Source organism: Asterias amurensis, chromosome 5, assembly GCF_032118995.1.
Source record: "Asterias amurensis chromosome 5, ASM3211899v1".
NCBI lineage: Eukaryota > Metazoa > Echinodermata > Asteroidea > Forcipulatida > Asteriidae > Asterias > Asterias amurensis.
The window spans coordinates 9159905-9179012 of NC_092652.1; the positions used below are offsets into that span (position 1 = coordinate 9159905).

Genomic DNA, 19108 nt, shown 5'->3' on the forward strand with positions numbered 1-19108 from the left:
ACTCACACACAGAACTGATGTTTAATCAAATTCACGGTTTCAAACTTCGAACTAAATAAAAACTCTTCCATAAAATAATAGCTGTTTTGTTTTCAACAAATTCAACACGGCTTGAATATTGTTACACATAGTAACGATCTGTTTTTGATTTTGTATAGTTTTCCAACCTGGGTTGGAAATTTGTATTTAGTTTGTGGTGTTTTGCTTGGCTTTTCTCTTCAGCCGATCAAGTAAGGTGGGCACACCCCCCCAATGTTGTGCCCCTCCCACGCAACCATTTGAGATTTAATTGTTAATATCACGTGATCACCTGATATGGGCCCAATTTTATAGAGCTGCCAAGCACACAAATTTGCTTAGCATAAAATGTATTCCCGTGATAAAAACCAAATTTCCATTTTGTTGCATATTATTGTTAGTGGTATTCAACTGTTATTTTACTATACTTAAATTTGGTTGGTAATCCTGTCTAACCAAGCAAAATTTAACGCTAAGCAAATTTTTGTGCTCAGCAGCTCTATGAAACTGCCCTGGTTGTTTTGGGATTATGGACGTGCCAATAATAAAACGGGGAAAATTGAAATAATACTAGTGAAAATGAAAAACTTGCAAACTATAAATTCTGATAAACTAAAACGGCCTGGGTTTCTTATCTCCTGAAACCGCCCACGCCGGCTGGTCTGATAAGGGAAAACTGTGGTGTTTTTTATAGTAGCCATAATGTCTTTAGGACAGCAATACAATTAATTTGGTAGTACTATAATTTATAGTATCGCTTATGCTTAGCAATACTATTATGTGCTAAGCAAATTGTTGTGCTAAAATACAGGCTTTATGAAGGAGCTCATATATACACGTCGTAGATAAACGGACAATGTTTTACAGACTTTTAGTTGTATTTTTGTCACATACCAAATACATTTCCTACGGAACGTGTATGCAAAATACTTGAAATATTTCAAGAGATGTTTTTACTATTAGTATATTATTAGACCGTATACGTTTTATGTAAATCTGTGATTCTCTTCCGTCCAGTATTTTTCCTTCTGTTTGTTTCAGCTGCTTTTGTCTCCCTCAATTTCACTGCCCTTATTAAGCCTCGGGGCCCACATCATCATAGACGTAGAATTCTACCTCCATGCCCACGGCAGCGTGGATACCCACTTCAAATTGAACCAATCTCATGGGTTCGAATCCCGCAACTTCCACATGCGCAATCCGAGCCATTGGACCCTTTCGGTTCAGAAAAAAAAATAAAAGTTCACAGATTTACAAATAGCTTACAGGGTTTACAGAAGGCAATGGTGAAAGACTTCTCTTGAAATATTATTCCATGAAATGCTTTACTTTTTGAGAAAACAGCAAAACAATATAAATTCTCGTTAACGAGAATTACGGATTTATGTTAAACACATGTCATGACACGGCGAAACGCGCGGAAACGAGGGTGAGTTTTTCCGTTGTTTTCTCCCGACTCCGATGACCGATTGAGGCTTAATTTTCACAGGTTTGTTATTTGATATAGAAGTTGTGGTACACAAAGTGTGGGCCTGGGACAACACTGTTTACCGAAAGGGTCCAATGGCTTTAAGTTTTTTATTTCTTTGACCCCTCCTCCATGCTCGGACATCCACTTCATGCATCACTAGCCATGTCCATTCTGAGCAGGAAACTATTGCCCAAATCTAGGTGCCAATTTTGATAACCCCCAAATTAATGTTTAGCTATATACTCGAAAAGTATATTCAAAATATAAAGGCGAGAGCAAGATTAGAAAAGATGTAGTGATAATTGTCGATTTCTGTGTTTTTAAAATATTATGTAAAGCACACAAAATGATGACGTCGTGCAAATAGAGCAGCGTCATAAATTTAGCTGGTTCCTCCACGTTAGATCATAGGGACAGACAGCCGGGGACCAATGAGAGCCACACAGCGCTTTGGCAAATTGGAGGAGCCCACGGCGCATGCGGCGTGTGTGGTAGCATGCGCGCTACAGCACACACTCAACTCAACATTCCAGCATTTTCTGGCAGCAGGCTGAGGCGGCCAACAATCTGTATCGTACATCAAGATGGTTTTCTCAGAGTTATCGAAAAAGAAGGTTACAAATCTTCGTGTTTCTGACCTCAGGCTAGAGCTGGAAAAACGGGGTCTTGACCAAAAAGGAGTGAAAGCTGTTCTCGTGGAAAGATTGCAAACGGTAGGTCTTGCAAAAAAACAAAGTCGTACATTTAACTGGTACTGCCTACAGTTTTCACAGTGTGTGACTAGAATAAACATCTAGTTGGGATGTGTGACAGGGAACCAGTGACACCCTTGTCGCGTTTTTTATCCTTTTTTACCTCATAAAAAAATTCACTTGAATTTGAAACTTGTGTAAATTATGAAAATGTTGAGGAATACCAATAAGGAGGTATACCTTAACAAATGAATAATGGTTTATTTTCCAAGGAAAACATATTATAAGTTGTGATTTGGTTGCCTTCCTTGCTTAGCAGGAAAAAATTTCCCGCAACTCTTCCATATATTTTATTTTCAATTTTTTTTATTTTTATGAAAGAATATGTTTTATCTTATTTACTCAAAATGATTTTTAATAAAAATGGTTGAAAAAGTGGTGACAGGATACAGAAGTCTTTACCTTCTTCAATTGTGTGTTAACTGTACATATAAGTGTCACAACTTTATTTCCCTTTTTTAAATAAATCCTTTTTTTGGTCTGATCTAGAATAAAATTATTTATATTCTTATTTTCGTATGTTATCCTCCACCAAATCAGGTCATCGTACCAATGTCACTTTGTTTGACCCAAAGTGTCGTACCCAATTCATTTCATACTCAAGTCATATCGTACCCAAACTGTCTGACTCTGACTGAAGTGGCCAGCCTTCATTGTTCATATTTTCTTTCGTGTGGACATCGACACTGATTATATTTCATGGTAATTAGAGACTTGCAGGCAGATCAGAATAAATGTCCCTCATTAACCTTCGTAAAAAAAGTGTCCAGTAATTATTACTATAATTGCTGATTTAATGTTCTTCACTTTGACCAATTTTTAAGTCATGGGCTCTGTTTTGGGCTCACATACTACTTCACTTGCCGTCAACTCGCCGATTTGCCGTCAACTCATTTTCGTGCAGTCAAATGGGGCATGGAAGTGTTAAGTCTGGGTTAAACTACATATTTCTTATGGTATCACTTCAGTAAAATATCATTTACCACAAAAACAGTTTTGTGTTGATAAATAAATAGACCAATCGTTGACATCTTGGGCCAAGAATGATCCATATGCAGGAAAGCGCCCAAAGTTGCCATGTTGTGCAAGCTCTGTTAAATATGCATCCATGATGTTAGCTGTTGCGCATGCGCGCTGACATGACAGACAGCGCTGTGACCTTTTTGGGCGTATTGGTTGCATACGCATAGTGGACATGACTTCTACTTCTACTTATGACTGCATGACAGAACCACGAACCAGGGCCAAGAATCGGACCTCCCTCACTAGAGGGAGTCCAGCGTATTGGCATTATTGATTGGGCTAACCTGCAAGAAGCCACTATTTTTAACAGATTAACATGCTATGGCACAAAGTATTCCTCAGAAATCTGTGAAATAATACAGCTACATGTAACATTAAAACAAGAAGGGCAAAAAGTTTCAAGTAGATTTCGAGTCACACTAGACTGTATGACTAAGGTTCGTTAGCAGAATTCTACTATTTAAAATTTCACAAATTTTGTCATTTTGATTTCATTTACTCTGACAGGCATTGACAGAAAATGGTGAAGATCCCAACGAGATATTTATTGACACTCCAACAACTCCAAAAGGAAGTGCAACCAAAAAACTCCCAACAAGTACGTAACTCCCTGTAAAAGAGTCCGCAACAGTTTAAAGTGCCATTTAACTATGTATTCTGCTGATTACAATTTGTCATTGATCATGTGTATTTATCTGGTTTCAGTTGTGTAGTATTTAGGCCTGGGCAAATAATTCTTAACCGGATATTCGCAATGGGCGCGAATACCTGTTTATAAACCGGATAGTCCTGTAATTACAACCAAGTAACCAGATATTCTTTAATATCCGAATATCCGTGGACGTCGGGCATCAACTGATAGGAATGTTTTGTCTGAATCCTTAAGAAACTTCTATTAAGACGGCATAAAACAGCATAAATTAAGTATTTAATATTGCTCACCTCCGCGAAGAGTTAAAACAATGACATTTCTGACATAATTGTTCAAAGATTGCAAAAGTTTTCCTTCACGTAGAGTCAATCACGATCAAAAGAATTAGCAAATCACCATCTTTAAATTAGATCCGGTTATCTTTATGAATTTATTTTTTTTATTAGCGCCCTTTATTGCCGGAAAAAACTATTCGAATATCCGGTTAATTTTGGATAGTTGGCCAGCGGTAACCGAATACCAAAATTTCACTATTGGCCCAGCACTAGTAGTATTTTGATATTTTGTTGCAACATAGGGGTACAAAACACCCTTCCATAATTTTATAAATGACATCATTTTTTACGCACACCATCAACGGCAGAAGTGAAGCTAGTTTTTCAAAACCTTGAGGTTGTGGCCTTATTATTTGATTGACAATAACACAGCATTCAGAAGTGTTAAAATAAGAAAATTCCAAATAAATAATTATTGTTAAGGTGGAACACATAAACAAGTTTAAATTTCCATCAACCTGTTTAGCTCGGTCATGTAAATATTACACTTGCAATCTATAATAATTGTTTTTTCCCTACTTACAGGAAAAAGAGTATCAAAGGGGAAATCTGGCGTAAGTTAATCTCTCATGTTATTATTTGTATATTGAATTTGTGTTTTATTATCAGGAAATTTCGTTCAGAAAACATTGTCTATACAAAATGAATATCCATGCATGCTGATTGTTGGTTAGCTTGGACTTACCACTTGCTGTAGTTATGTACTTTTTACACAATTTGTTGTGTGCAGGGACAACTGGGGTTTTGTGTTTGTGTGTGTTTATAGAGAACTGATATGGATTCATAAAGTCTACCATACATTACAAGACATTCATAAATACCTCGGACAGTTTCGCTATTCCTGTTGGTGGAGAGCGTCTCACGTGGGTGTGTATAAACCTTTGTTTATGACCAGTAAAAAGTGAAACATGGGCGTGAAACACTAGTTTGCACTTGTCCATCTCTGGTCTCACTCTGATACCAGTTATTATCAGCTCTAAGCTCTCCACAGTATATGTGTCAATCAAAAATCAGTTCAAGAGTTGGTTCAGTTGTTCATTAGTTTGATAAACTGGTCCTTGGGCTGGCTCCAAAGTGCCCTTGGTGATTTCAACTTAATAACTTGGAAATTTCAAAACAGACATCCTCTGCCCGTATTCATTTATTATGCAGAAGATTGAACTTTTAGGTTCAGTTAATTTTTGTACTGAGTAGAACTGGGTAACTTAAAGGGACTACGCAAGCTTACTGTGGAATATGATAGACATGATTGCCAGATATTGTTGGTTGTCATGATGTTTAGTTTTTCTATGTTATGTTTGTTTATCTCTTTTTCTACTCTGAATATGCCTTAATGGTGCCATTTGTCGATCTGTGCAGGGAGTCTTTTGCCTTGTCTGATTTAAGACTAAGTCACACAGGCCCCAAGAACGAAAACGATAAAAAATGCACACCCTCGATTGGTTGAATGAGTGTGGTTAAGTTAAGCACTGGCGAATTCTGCATGGAGAATTTCAACCAATAGAATGCAGTCTCTTTGTGTCGTTACCATTATCAATTTTGTTATCAATGCAGTGTGACTTGCCCTTTATCCAGTTTTTTTTTATCCTAAATGTAGGATGAGGAAGGAGAATCTGAAGATGAAGGTGAGGAGGGAATGGACGGTTACTCTGAGGGGATGGTCGTAGATGAAGTGACTGATGAAATGGAGAGTAGCCAGGAAGAAGGGATGAATAAGGTAAGACGTCATTTCCCTCCTCGAGAATTGCTCACATTAATGTCAGTTGCAATAAGTTGAGAACTTGACGCCACGAAGTGTAGCCAAAGCCAATCACGCTTATTGTATGATGGAAATGTAGTTACCTTTTATCATCAAGCTAATATGATTGTGTTTTCTCCATCAGTGGTCCATTGGCTGAATGTCATTAAAACAGGGATGCCAGTTTTCCGGCTATTGCCGGAATTCCGGCTTTTTTCAAATTCCGGCACTCTGTGTTTCATCTGGCCGGAGGAAAAAAAAAGGGAAACAAACTTTTCCGGCGCTCCGTATGTCATCTGGCCGGAGAAAATATATTTTATTGAAAGAAGAGGGGGGGGGGGGGGATGGTCAGAATTTTCTTTTTCTTTATGTTTTATTAAAAAAGTGCTGTTATGTTTTTTACTCTTTTGGTCGGAGGGGGGGGGGGGCGGTGACCCCTTTTTCTTCCAAAAATTTTTTAGGCTCTGAAGGAAAGAGCCACTGGCATCCCTGATTAAAAACACCGAGGACTGTCAGTACAAATGCTAGCAAACTAGTCCAGCTGGCTAGTTTAATTTGAGCTCCCAAATATTGGTGCTGTTACACGGAAACCACTGATAATTCATATTGCTTCGTTTTACGAGTCCCATAGTGTTGAAAGGGAACCATAAGACATTGTCGAGTGAAAAATCTGGTGGACTAGAGATATTTCAAGCTAACTCTTATGTATCTTTCTTTTCAAACCATTTGAATAATGGGGGTCGTTGACTCATTGATGATGTACTAGTTGTATCATGTGTACCTTGTCTCATTTATTTGAAGATGGAGGATATTGACTTGGATGCCATGCTGGGGACCCAGGAGGATGATGATGAGGATGTCCTCAACATTAGCTTGGAGGAAGACCAACTATTCACAGAAGAGGTATTCAAACAAATTTGACCTTCTTAATTGATATTGATAACCCACCAGACCCCATCCCACAAGATCCACACCCCATACCACTTCTCAACCCGCACGCCAACCCACACAAGCGTGTATATATGCATGCAACAGTGGACCTCCTGTTGTCCTCTTTTGTTTATCGGTCCCCGGTTTAAATGTGTCTCTCTACTTGCCCCTACATACCCCAACTTGCCCAACTACACCCCAACACACCATACCTTACCAATTCTGTACAATAAGTCCACCAAGTCCAGCATGAGTGCTACATTCTTATCTATGATAATAGGCCTTGAACAATGTAATTTGTAAGACAAATTCTGATGGTTGTTTTCTCCTTTCTTGTGTTTTTTCTCTCTAGGAGTCTGAAAGTTTTGCCCAAGAAAGTGGTGAAAAAGGTAAAATCTTGATCAAATACATAAAAACATACATTTTAAGCAGTGCAAATGCAGTACTTGAGATACTTCGCTGAACATACACAAAATACAAAAATAGAAAGGCTTGTTTCTGACAAATTCATTTAATTCTTTCCAGCAGGTTTTTTTTTCATCCAACCATGTCCAGTGGTAAAAGTTGAGTTGTCAATGGACAGATAGATACCAAATTGGGAAATATTCACAAGTTTTGAAAACAAAACAAAAACTTAATACTAAAAAATACTTGCTAAAACTTCTGCTGGAGATAATTATATGAACAAAATAAATAATTGATTGAGGCGTTTGGCAAGAACTTTGGCAACAGAGAGAAAGCAGGCCATTGCATTTCATCATAGCCTCTGCTTCAGGGAGACGCCAGCACATACCCAACGATGCCGTTCACTTGTCGGAAGTGATTGATGGGAAGACGAGATGACAACTTGCTGGTCAGATGAAGAGCACAGCATGTTTCTCTTGAGTGTGAGCAAGGGTTAAACTCTCGTCCAGATTCTTCAAGAAAACCAAGATGACCCCACAGATACTAAGATGTAACCCTAATAAGCTCAACAGCCAAAATTATTGGCACAAGCACTCCTGAAAACTAGCTCCAAACATCTTCAGCTAAACCATCCACCAAGGTTGGTGTGATGGCTTATGAAAACCTTCTATGTTGATGTAGTTTGACTGTGCCTGAAAAGGCTATTCACATGTTACCGCTGAGGCTACTTCAAGACTTGACGGCCTTTTATCCGCCGGCTCAGGAACTTCATTTCAATAAGGGCTGTCCACCAGCGATTGCAACTTGAAGAAACTGGAGCTTGTCGTTGATGAACATCGCCAGCAAGATATGTACAGTTTGCAAAAGACTGTGTGCAGTAGTGATCCAGGTCTATCGAACTGCTGAGAGATGAAAAGATTGATGCAAAGCCTGAGGGAAAGCAACAGTTTAGTAGCCAGAAACAAGCCTTTCATTTATCATCGTTTTAAAAAGTAGCTTATTATCTCTGTTTATAAGTTTTAAAAAAGAAAAAGGGAAATCCGGGGAAAAATTGTTAAGATTGGATTCTGTGAAGTTAACATCATGTGAGTTTTCTTTTAAGAATTCCTGTGAATCTACCTGATCGACAATTCCTGTCTCAAATGATGATGACGGATGCTCACATTCCAATTCCCATTGTGGAAGATGCCTTGTGTTCTTTACCCCAAAAATGTGCTCACAATTATTGCCTCACCCTTTCAGCAAGTATTAATCAGGATCAGAAAATGGAAGCAGAACAGCCTGCTTCATCATGTCCTGAAGAAGACACCTCTGGAGGACCAATCACGACTGAAGACGCTGCATTGCTTGATACCTCTGTTGAAAGCAAAGGGGAGGGTAGTGAATCCTTAGTAGTGCATGTAGATGAGCCTTTCATGTCCGAGCTTGACGCAGAGCTGGCCGAGTCAACACCAAAAGTATCACAAGCCAAGCAGGGTGACGTGTCAACCACTCCAGTCGATAATAAGACGGCACAAGATGAGGAAGGGAAGGAGAAAGGAGAGTCTGAGACACCTGAGAAAGCCAACAAGACCGATAAGTCCCCAGCGGGGGATGTCAAGAAGGAAGAAAAGGGAGACGAGAAGGTGACGCCGAGTAAGACATCTTCCTCCGGCAAAGAGACAAGCTCAGACAAGAAAGGAAACTCCTCAGCCGGAGCTGCAAGCTCTCGCAGCAAAAGGTTTGTTGGTCATGATTGATATTACTGATACTAGCTAGAATACCTTATCATGCAAAGAACGCCTTGGTGTTAATAACATCAGACAAAAACCAAAAAACAGCAGCAGACATCTTTTTGGTAAATTTATCAAATGGCTTGGGGATGCTCCGAATCCACTTTGAAATGCCCTTACGATCCATGGACCTTTGAGGCTTAAATGCTTAATTTCATCAATTAAAAGAGAAAAATCGTTTGTCTTCCGCAAATCAGTTGGTGTGGTTACTGGTCGATATCTTAGTTGAGGTTGCAGAGTCTTAAGACGAGATGTTGAAGCTGGGACCGGAGGACACCGAGTGCAGATCTTGGCGTGGCGTGAGAGTCGTGCATTTCATTGAACATCACATTCTAAACCACGATTCCATCGATAAAACATTATCTGAAGCCTTGTCAACTGTAGCAGATGAAACAAGTCGCTGATAATTGAAACTTGCACTTCACTGAAAAAAGATTCTTTTGTTTTATGATGACTTCAGTAAAAAAAAATACTTTAAACTCAATTTGCATCACTAAAGCTCTAATGCTTCTGCCGCATGCCATCTGATGTCTGGGGAAACTATTTAAGCAAGGAGCTGCTTCAGAAATAAATAGGACTGATATTTGTTCACAACAAATAATTTGAGATGCTTCCCAAATGAAAAACAATCGCTGAATGAAAAATTCAACATTCCAAATAAATACAGACATTAAACATCACTAAGGGCATTCGCGGAACTTCAGTTGCTAAACTGAGTTTCTCTTCTCGGGCACCGACGGGGATTTTGTTTCAATGGAATTCGGAATGTAATTTTCAATTCAAAACAATGTTTAAAGAACTGACCTGTTTTAGAAACTGGATGAAAATTGTTGAAATACTACAATTTTACTTGTTCCAAAAAGCTATTCCATTGATAAATAGCAATTCCTTTGAAACAATTTCTTTTAAGAAAACTGCATAATTTACTTGTTATTAAAGATACCATCTCGCTAAGTTATATGCTGTCTATGTAGCGGTGTGTAGACATTGTTTGGGTAGCTGACTAATGCAATTTTAGCAAGCATATGGTGTTAGAAAGATTTCATACAGACAGGTAAGTAATAAGTCAATGCACACTCTAAGTTTTTGTATCTAACATTTCTGCCATGATTTTTTTTCCAGCTCTAGCTCCTCTGGAAGATCTCCAACTTCTAAAGATGATAAAGGTTGGTATTCTTGGAATTGGCTTTTCTGAGACTTTTTCAGACTCTATCATTCTCAGGCATTTTCTTTAAGAAACAGAAGTAAGAGGTAGATTACGAGTCCTATATTCAGGCCTGTGAAATCTCCGCTTTAAGAAGATTTCTGCTTTTTTTATTTTCCCACTTCGCGATTTGATTTTGACATGTGAGTCAGGGGCTAAACCCAGTAAATTACTCCGCGGTGGTCTTTCATTGGAGCCGTTGTTAATAATTAATTTAGCGCCATGTCCATTATACATGTACTTCAATGTCATTGTTCCATTGCACCAAGAGGGCGCTTTACTAAAAGCTGTATTAAAAAACCACTACCCTGAGACAAGACTTGGGTGCACATTGTTTTCCTACAGTAAGTACATATGCAGTGTGTGTATTTTTGCGACAAGTAAATATTTTGGCAGTCAGTGGCGAGGACGCATCAGGCTTGTGAAATACCTGTCTAAGGAATGATACAAAAATATCTTGAAAATGAGGATGCACAACACATTGTTACAATGTAAGAATTGTGGCCTATGTTTCTGTGAGTGTTTGTCTACGCTGCAGCCTTATAACCTTCGTAGTGCTGGCCCAAAATCCAGACAAGTTTCCCGATGGTCCAAAATCCAGACAACAGTTTTCTGCTTTTTTTTTTTAATGCCCCACTCACAGGCCTGTATATTGTGCCCAATGCTTGAATGGTTTTCGTTTTTAGTTGAACCGAAACCCTCAAAAATCATCTTCAAGAAGTTGTCTGATTTTTTAAGGCTGCCAAAATAACAATTGCTTATCACTGTGCTAGGCAAACCAGTATTTTCTTATGTTGAAACATTTTATCTTGAGTGACCACTGAACACAAAATTGATTGAATTTGCCTAGGCAGTAAAAGATAGTCCTTTAATTTTGAGGTAATAAAATTAATTGTTTTAAACTGCTGACCAACCAAAAGGACAATGATATAAATTTCGCTAAATAATTAATGGCCTGACGTGTCAACCCAAGCAGAGTCTTAATCAAAGGCTAAAAAAGAAGGAAACAGATATTATTGATTTTTTTTTTTAACGTATATTATTTTCTTGCTTGGGTAGATCGCCGCAGTTCAGGGTCTTCGCGTCCCAGTTCTAGCAGCAGCTCCACTACCTCTGGCCGTAACTTGTGGGTGAGCAACTTGTCCAGGAATACTAGAGCAGCTGACCTGAAAGCTTCATTCAGTAAATACGGAAAGGTAAGTTGGCACCAGGAGCAGTCGGGGACTGGAGCACAAGCTGAACCATGCTGAACACTTTATTGGATTGTATTGGATTTAAAGCATAGGGACAACATTCGTTATGAAGTTATCTGCGCTTCATGTGATTAAACATTATACATTTAAGTACAACCTGTGTAGTTCTTGGAGCTAAATTGTTCACCTGAGTCGAAATGATATTGTGACAAGCCACCTTCAGGTTTTGATTTTTTCCAATTATCAAGTTTTGAACTGTAATTGCTGTACACATTTCTCAAATTGCTGTACACAATTCTCAGGATCTATGCATATCAGGGGAAAACTACTTTTTAAAGGGAAGTTTCCCCTTCTTGAGCATCTTTATACAGTGTAAGCTATGGGCAAATTTGTGAACATATATTTTTTTTTAATCTTGCCATTTAAAGGAACACCTTGCCTTTGATCGGACGAGTTGGTCTATAAAAAACAGTTGTAACCATTTGTTAAAAAATGCATATGGTGGGAAAGATGTTAACAAAAGTAAAATACAATGATCCACACAAATTTGCCTCGAAATTGCATGGTTTTCTTTTTACTTTGCGAACTAACACTGTCTGCAATTTATGAGAGTCAAAAATTGTACTCTCATAAATGGCCGACTGTGTTAGTTCGCCAGGTAAAAGGAAAACCGTGTAATTTCAAGGCATGTTTGTGTGGATCATTGTATTCTACTTTCTACCCATGCATTTTATTTTAAACGGATACAAATGCTTATAAAGACCAACTCGACTGATCCAAGGCAATGGTTCCTTTAAGATGGAACTGTCTGTTGATGCTTGTTAGCAAAGAATGTCACCGGCTTATTTATTTATTATTTTGAAAATAAGAATGGTTATTGGAATAGGTTTAAATCGTTATACTCTTCCCTCCATAGGTGGTTGGAGCCAAGGTAGTAACCAATGCTAGAGGTCCGAGAGCCTTCTGCTATGGTTTTGTGTCCATGTCGTCCAGCTCTGAAGCTGCTAAAGCCATTAATCATCTCCATCGTACAGAGCTTCATGGTCGCACTATCCATGTGGAAAAAGTAAGTGTTTCCTGCACATTATGGCTATGATTGAATGATTGTAGGGTCCATTCACATGGGCAATTGTAGGGTCCATTCATATGGGCAATCCTCGGGCAACCAGTTACAGGCAATTTCCAAAAAGAAAATGCACTCGCATATTTTTGATAGTGATTATAGGACGTTATTTGAAAAGCCACTCCAGTGCTATCAATGTGGTCTGGTAGAGCATGTTAAAGTTGGTTGCCTTCAAGTTGCCCGGCAAAATTGCTTTGTGTGACAAAGCCCTTCATGCTATTGCAGATTACTTGAAATGTGAAAGGGAAAAATAATGTCATTGTTTTCTACAGAACGGAAAACATGCACACATTGCAACATTTCAATTTTTTTTATGATAAAACATTGGAAAGAAAAAGTGGAAATCATAACAAATTGTTATGATTGATTCTACATAGAGATGCACTTCTTAATATAGTATGATTATTTTGTTCTTACAGCTATTATTTGCAATAGAAAAACAGAATACTTAAAATTCCTTCTTTTTCATTGCAAGATCAAAGTTCCTTCTTTTTTCTTTGCAAGATCAAAGTTCCTTCTTTTTCCTTGCGAGATCAAAGTTTTGTCAAAATCACAATCTTAGTTTGGTTTCAGACTCTTTGTCAGCCATGCCTCTCAAATTGTACTTATCATAGACTTAATATACTAATTTGTTTTCCATCTGCTATCTGTCCAGGCACGCTCCAACATGATCCCAGTGACCTCCACATCAGGGGCCTCTGGTCGTAAGCCAGAGCAAATAGCTGAGAGGAAGGATGCCAAGGACCGAGCGGAGAAGAAGCCCACAGATAAGCCAGAAACGAAAGATGTCAAGCCAGCTGGTGAGGCGGGAAAAGACGACAAGGGAGCTGTGCCTGAGACCAAAGATGACAAGCCGACGGAGAAGGTTGCTGAGACACCGAAGGAGGAGGGTACGAATGACAAGACTGATGCTAAGCCAACCGCAGATGATACTGTAAAGGCAGAAGGTATGCCTTCCGAAAAATTATGAATCGCTTTGTAAAGTTTTAACTCCGTTTTTTTCTTGGCATGAATTACTAAAGCATGGCTTTTGCCATCTTGTAAATTTTTAAGTGCATTCAAACTGATCTGCTCAGAAGCTTTAGCTGATTGAATTACATTGTCTTTTCTGTTTAGGGACGGACGGAAAACCAGCTGAAAGTTCTGAAGCTGATAAGAAGACTGAAGCATCTCCTGCTGTAAAGAAAGACGGAGCCAAAGATGAGAAACGTACCTCTCGCTCTCGCTCAAGCACCGCTGACACCAAGGACCGTAAAGACATCCTTTCTCTTGAGAAGATCCGGGAACAGCGTCTGCGAGAGAGACAACGCAAACGAGAACGTGACATGCGTGAGATGGAGAGACGCAGGGAGCGGGAGCGTCAAGACTCCATTAGACGAGAGAGGGAGATCATCCGACGACGTCAACGTGAAGAAGAGGATAAGCTTCGTCGTGAGCGGGAGCAGCTTCATATTGAGCAGCAGCGACTTGAAAGAGAAAGGCTAGAGAGGCAACGGATAGAGTGGGAACGGATCAAGCTGCAGCAGGAACGAGAGACCCTGCAGCGGGAGCTTGAACAGCGACAGATGGAGATGCAGCTGCGCATCGCTGCAGAGCGTCAAGCATCCTTCAAGAGAACCCTCGACACTAGGAATATGGCACCTCGAGATGTTGACCCATACGCTGGTGATCAGAAGCGCCGGGCAACAGGTGCCCAACAACAAGGGAGAGGCGATTTCCAAAATAATGCCAACAGGGGTGGTATAACCACACATGCTGCCAACAACAACGATAGGCAACAGGAGCGATTCAATCGACGTGATACAAGGTCAGATAATTCCGGGCCACGTCGAGATAATCAAGCTCAGGGTAACAAGTTTTCTGGGCCACCAAATCGAGGAGGTAGGGATGATGGAAGACGTAACAATGACCAGGCTCAGAGAGATCAGCCAAGGAGAGATGACGCTCGCCAACGTCAGCAAAACAGAAACAACGAGCCAATGAGACGCGAGGAGCAACAACCTCGTCGAACCGGGCTACCTCAGCGGCGTGACGACCAGCAACAAATTGCACCACAGCGACGAGATGATGGCCAGCAGAGGCGAGGAGGAGACTTCCGTAGAGATGATAACTTAAAACGTCGAGATCAGCCAGATAGAAGGGTAGACACATCACAGAGGCAACAAATGACCAGAAATGATTCCAGGAGAGAGTCTAGAGAAGGGGTCAACATGAGAGATGATAGACGGAATGCACAACCCCAAGGCGACCGATACCAAGGGCAGGGGCAAAATAGAGGCGGTAATACACAATATGGCGGTAGAGATGTTGGCCAAACCGGTAATAATCGTGAAAGCCACCGTGAGCGAGACAGGGATGGTGACAGAGATCGACCTCGAGATTCATCTCACCAAACCCAGCAAAGGGTATCTCATGGCAACGACTCGCGCGAAAGCTGGAAGGGTAACCGTGATGGAAATGCATCTGGGCCAAGTGGTCGATCCTCCGGCAGTCATACTGATTGGAAGTCAAATCAGCGTGGTTATGATCGAGATAACAACCGTTCCCAGAACTTTGATCGTGGGCAGACTAACTGGAGTGATAGTCGTGCTGCAGGGGGTCGAGAGGATCACATCAGAGCATCTGATCAGCAAACACACCGAGGAAGTCTTCTAGGCACCCCACCCACACAAGATTCCAACTGGGCTCCTGGTGGGATGGATGGTCAGATGAATCGTGGTGCCAGCAACCTTGTCATGCAAGGTACCTCTCACATCTCAACCCTGATGAACCAGAGCCAGCCTATCAGCTCTTTGCTGAATACTCCATCTATGACCAGTCCGTTCATGAGTAGTGGTAGTGTAAGTGGTGGCCTTGGAGCAGGGGTTAGTCTGATGCCCCAGGTTCCAATTGGAGGGGGTAGTGGCTACATAAGCAATCAGATGTCCGTGGGTGGGGCTTCTGGTGGGGGATCTATGGACCGCCATAACCAGTCACAGAGTGATGGACGTTTTGGCATGCGCCGCTACTAATCCCATTCATTCTATCTAAAACGTTTTTTTAACACTGACCAGTCTTTTTTTAACTGCTTTAAATTTTGTTCATGGAAGCTTTGGAGGGTAAGTGTTGCTTACAGCTCCCTGTCTTTTCAATATTGAAAGTCTTTAGTTATGTAGGTAGTTACTGTCGGTTTAGTCATTGAGTATCTTGATTAGAAAAAAAGAACGTACGAGGCATAAAAGCAGAAACAATTCAGTATGTATTTTCAGAGAGACTGTGGCCCTTTTTGTGAAGCCTAGTTTCTCCAATACAGTGAAAAGGACATGTTATTGCTGGCGCTCAGAAAATGTTGTCGTCTCCAAGGATAAACAATTCCACAGTTCAAAAAGTATAAAAACAAACAGAAAGTTCTATCCTCACACATTGCTATTGGCTGCCATTTCTATTTTCATCTTGGCTTTGTGTTTGAATGCACTTTTATAAATAAGGAAGCCATTTCAAAACCATTGACATTTTCCCTGTGGGTGTCAAATGTAAATATGTTAAGTGTAGTTTGTCGAAAGGGCTTAAACCACAATTAATGAAGTTTGAAAATGTATCATTCATCATTGTACATGTAGTGGAAAAGTGCTGTCTCTGATCTGTGAGTCTCAAAATAATTCATTGTAAATAGGGTACATGCTAAGTTCATGCACATGTTATTTGCTCCTAATAATTTAGTTGACAGTTTTGGGGGTCTTTTTTGCGTTAACAAAAATTAACCACAGAAAGAAGAGGGAGATTGTTCTTGTTATAGGCATGTAAGCCATGAAGCTTCTGTTTTTATATTTTCTTAAGTAAAGTAAAGTTCTACTTCTGATGTATTTTTTTCTTTTGTATGGAAGTAAAGTTGAGTACATGACCTACATAGTTAGAGAAGATCAAAGCCATCATGTCATTGATGTTTTTACTCTGAAGCCCCAAGGTGACAAATATAAATTGAATATGTAATGATAACGATAGGGAAATTGCCAAACCCCTCAAAGTACTTCTGTTGGTAGTTCAATTGTTTCAACACTGTGACAAGCTCATGTTTACATAATCTTTTTTAGTTAAAAAAAAAGGTTCAGGTAGTATGTCGGACCATGACAATCATGTTTGAATACAACAAATAGCAAGGTATTCTATTGACTAGCAATCAGAATTATTTATGTGACTTCTCCAACTCTGTATACATCACTATAATTAATATTTCTATATGTAAGCTTTAAGAAACTGTTCATCAATCTCAAACAAGAAGAAGTTATATTGCTTGCAATAGGTTAAAACACTGCATAAATGTCATTGAAAGTTATAAGTCAAGGCAGATGAAACACTACACAAGTATTTACTCTTCGCCTTTGATACTTTGTACCAAAGGGCATATTGTTAAGCAATTATATTATTGATGTTTACAATTGTGTTTACTTTATTGAAGAAGACTCTCAAGTTATATTTGTAGCTGTCATTCCAAACTTTTTAATTACGCCGGTGAAATAATTACAATGGCATCTTTATATTTGTGTTTTCTTTTCACAATCATATTATTTTTTATGGGGGAGAACTTAACAATTGTATTATCCACTTTTATTATAAGGTTTAAATAGCTTCCCCATTGTTTTTTAAACTAAATTGTACATGTTTATGTGTTGTTGATGTTGTTAGTTCTGAATTTATACATTATGAATTCAACCAGCGTTTTCCTGCACAAACCAAGGGAAATCACGAGTTTCATTCTTACATCTTAAGAACATGAAAGAACAAATCTTAACAAATTGGACCATTGTACTTATGAAAGTAGCCAGCAAAAATTAAGCTTAATTTTGTAGATAATGCCAGCTGAAGTAACTGTGATAACCGGTATCAGAAATCTGCTTATGAATTTATCAGATTGTTTTGTACACCACAATATCTTTCCTCTTACCATTTATAGGGGGCGCTGTGTGCTTTAAGAATAGTGTGTTGGAAAAGATGGGGTACATGACAGTGTTGGGCTTGCATCAACAAGTTTTCAAAGTAGATTTCTGGCTGAATATTCTAACCAGTCGGTTCATTGTGTATTACCTTTTGAGGATATTCTACTCGTATCTTATGCATGTGAATAACCCATGGTTTATAGTATTTCGTGTTTCACTTGTTTATGGTGTGTTATTGTAATTATTTAACAGTTACAATGCCAATTTAAGGTATTTAGAGCACTACATGAGTGTGTACCAAGATATGGAACATTGTGAATAAAACATTAGCTTTTGAAAGAGAATAATTTGTTTGTCCTTGCACATTCTGTCTGTAAATAATTGTTTGCAAATAAAAGAACATAAATAATAATGTGTGTGCATTTTTATACTTTACTAAAAGAGGGGGGAAACACAAAGTTCTCGCTTGTTTAATCGGTAGCAAGAATGTTAAATGCTTGAAGAGGGGAAACATTGGTAAAGCGCGAGTTTGGTATGAGATGGGAAAAGTTATCTAGTTTGAATTATCTAGTATTAAACTACGTAAAAAGTTGGGGGAAATATTTTGAGTCTATATCCAGGCGGTTATTTTGTTTAGTTTATAAGATTTTTATTGCAGTCTGCCATACTCGTGCGGTGTGGTTAACCACATAAATCCGTACCAGGGACTCCCCGTAGCAGCCGCGGTTTGAGGGAGTGCACCTACATTGTAGCCCACCTTGTTGAGCTGCTTATTAATTGTTCTCTTTTAACATCGGTCTCATGTCTGCACAGGCGACTTTAATGGGACCGATGTTAAAAGAGACTCATTACAGCTCAACAAGGTGGGTTAGGTTGTACCATCATGCGGTTGAATCGGGCAGAAAGGTTTGGAAATGGATTTAGGGTTGAACCATGGTTCTACCTCCGTGGTTGGACCCAACAACCATGGATGCCTTCATGGAGGTAGAAGGACTGTTTATAAACATATAAATTCAGGAAATATATAAGCGGAAGTATAGGTCTATTCTATCGGAATTGAGACAAAAAAGTTAGTGTAAAAACTATAAATGACGTGAGGATCCTATTTTTAGGGGCCAGTGCCACGCACGCGCACAGAACATGAGAATGTTGTCTCACAGAAGATGGGCGGGCCGACCGAGGAGGGTGATTTAAAAGAGGGCGCTATTATCAAAAGAAATTTGTACACAGTCATGGTCACCGGTCAAAAAGTTCTACGAGGTTGGTTATCGCTCATAAAAATGCACGGCAATACTTATATTTTGAAGCGTATACAACACTTGCGCTAGAATAGCGCATTATGAGAAACATTTCACTTCATCGTAGTGATATTAAGTTAAAAACTTATAAGTTTTAGTGACAGATTGCAATCAATGAGGATATTATTATTATTCCTGCGTGGATAACTTGCTCTGATTAAAACCCGACCACTATAAGGCCCTACATGCTAATAGTTTTATATTATATTTACGTCTACCTTTTTAACTGCAATTGATTTTTTTTAAAAAATCAAAGGCGGTTAGAAGAAGATTTTTGAGCG

General features: G+C 39.2%; 1 protein-coding gene across 1 annotated transcript; it reads left to right on the forward strand.

Moving 5' to 3' along the window:
• The first annotated feature begins 1977 nt into the window (after positions 1–1977).
• On the forward strand, positions 1978–17891 carry LOC139937039 (uncharacterized). The gene is made up of 12 exons (XM_071932001.1): positions 1978–2202; positions 3772–3862; positions 4777–4805; positions 5849–5968; positions 6791–6892; positions 7272–7308; positions 8567–9044; positions 10219–10262; positions 11360–11496; positions 12410–12559; positions 13272–13563; positions 13733–17891. The coding sequence occupies exons 1-12, from the start codon at positions 2074–2076 to the stop codon at positions 15625–15627; spliced, it is 3504 nt and encodes a 1167-aa protein (XP_071788102.1). The 5' UTR covers positions 1978–2073; the 3' UTR covers positions 15628–17891.
• The last annotated feature ends 1217 nt before the right edge of the window (positions 17892–19108 follow it).

Bases quoted from the DNA above. Each gene is read 5' to 3' on its own strand.
- LOC139937039 (XM_071932001.1), top strand. From the start codon at position 2,074: ATGGTTTTCTCAGAGTTATCGAAAAAGAAGGTTACAAATCTTCGTGTT. The intron at 11,497-12,409 runs GTAAGTTGGCAC...TTCCCTCCATAG, and splicing joins CATTCAGTAAATACGGAAAG to GTGGTTGGAGCCAAGGTAGT. The intron at 13,564-13,732 runs GTATGCCTTCCG...TTTTCTGTTTAG, and splicing joins TGATACTGTAAAGGCAGAAG to GGACGGACGGAAAACCAGCT.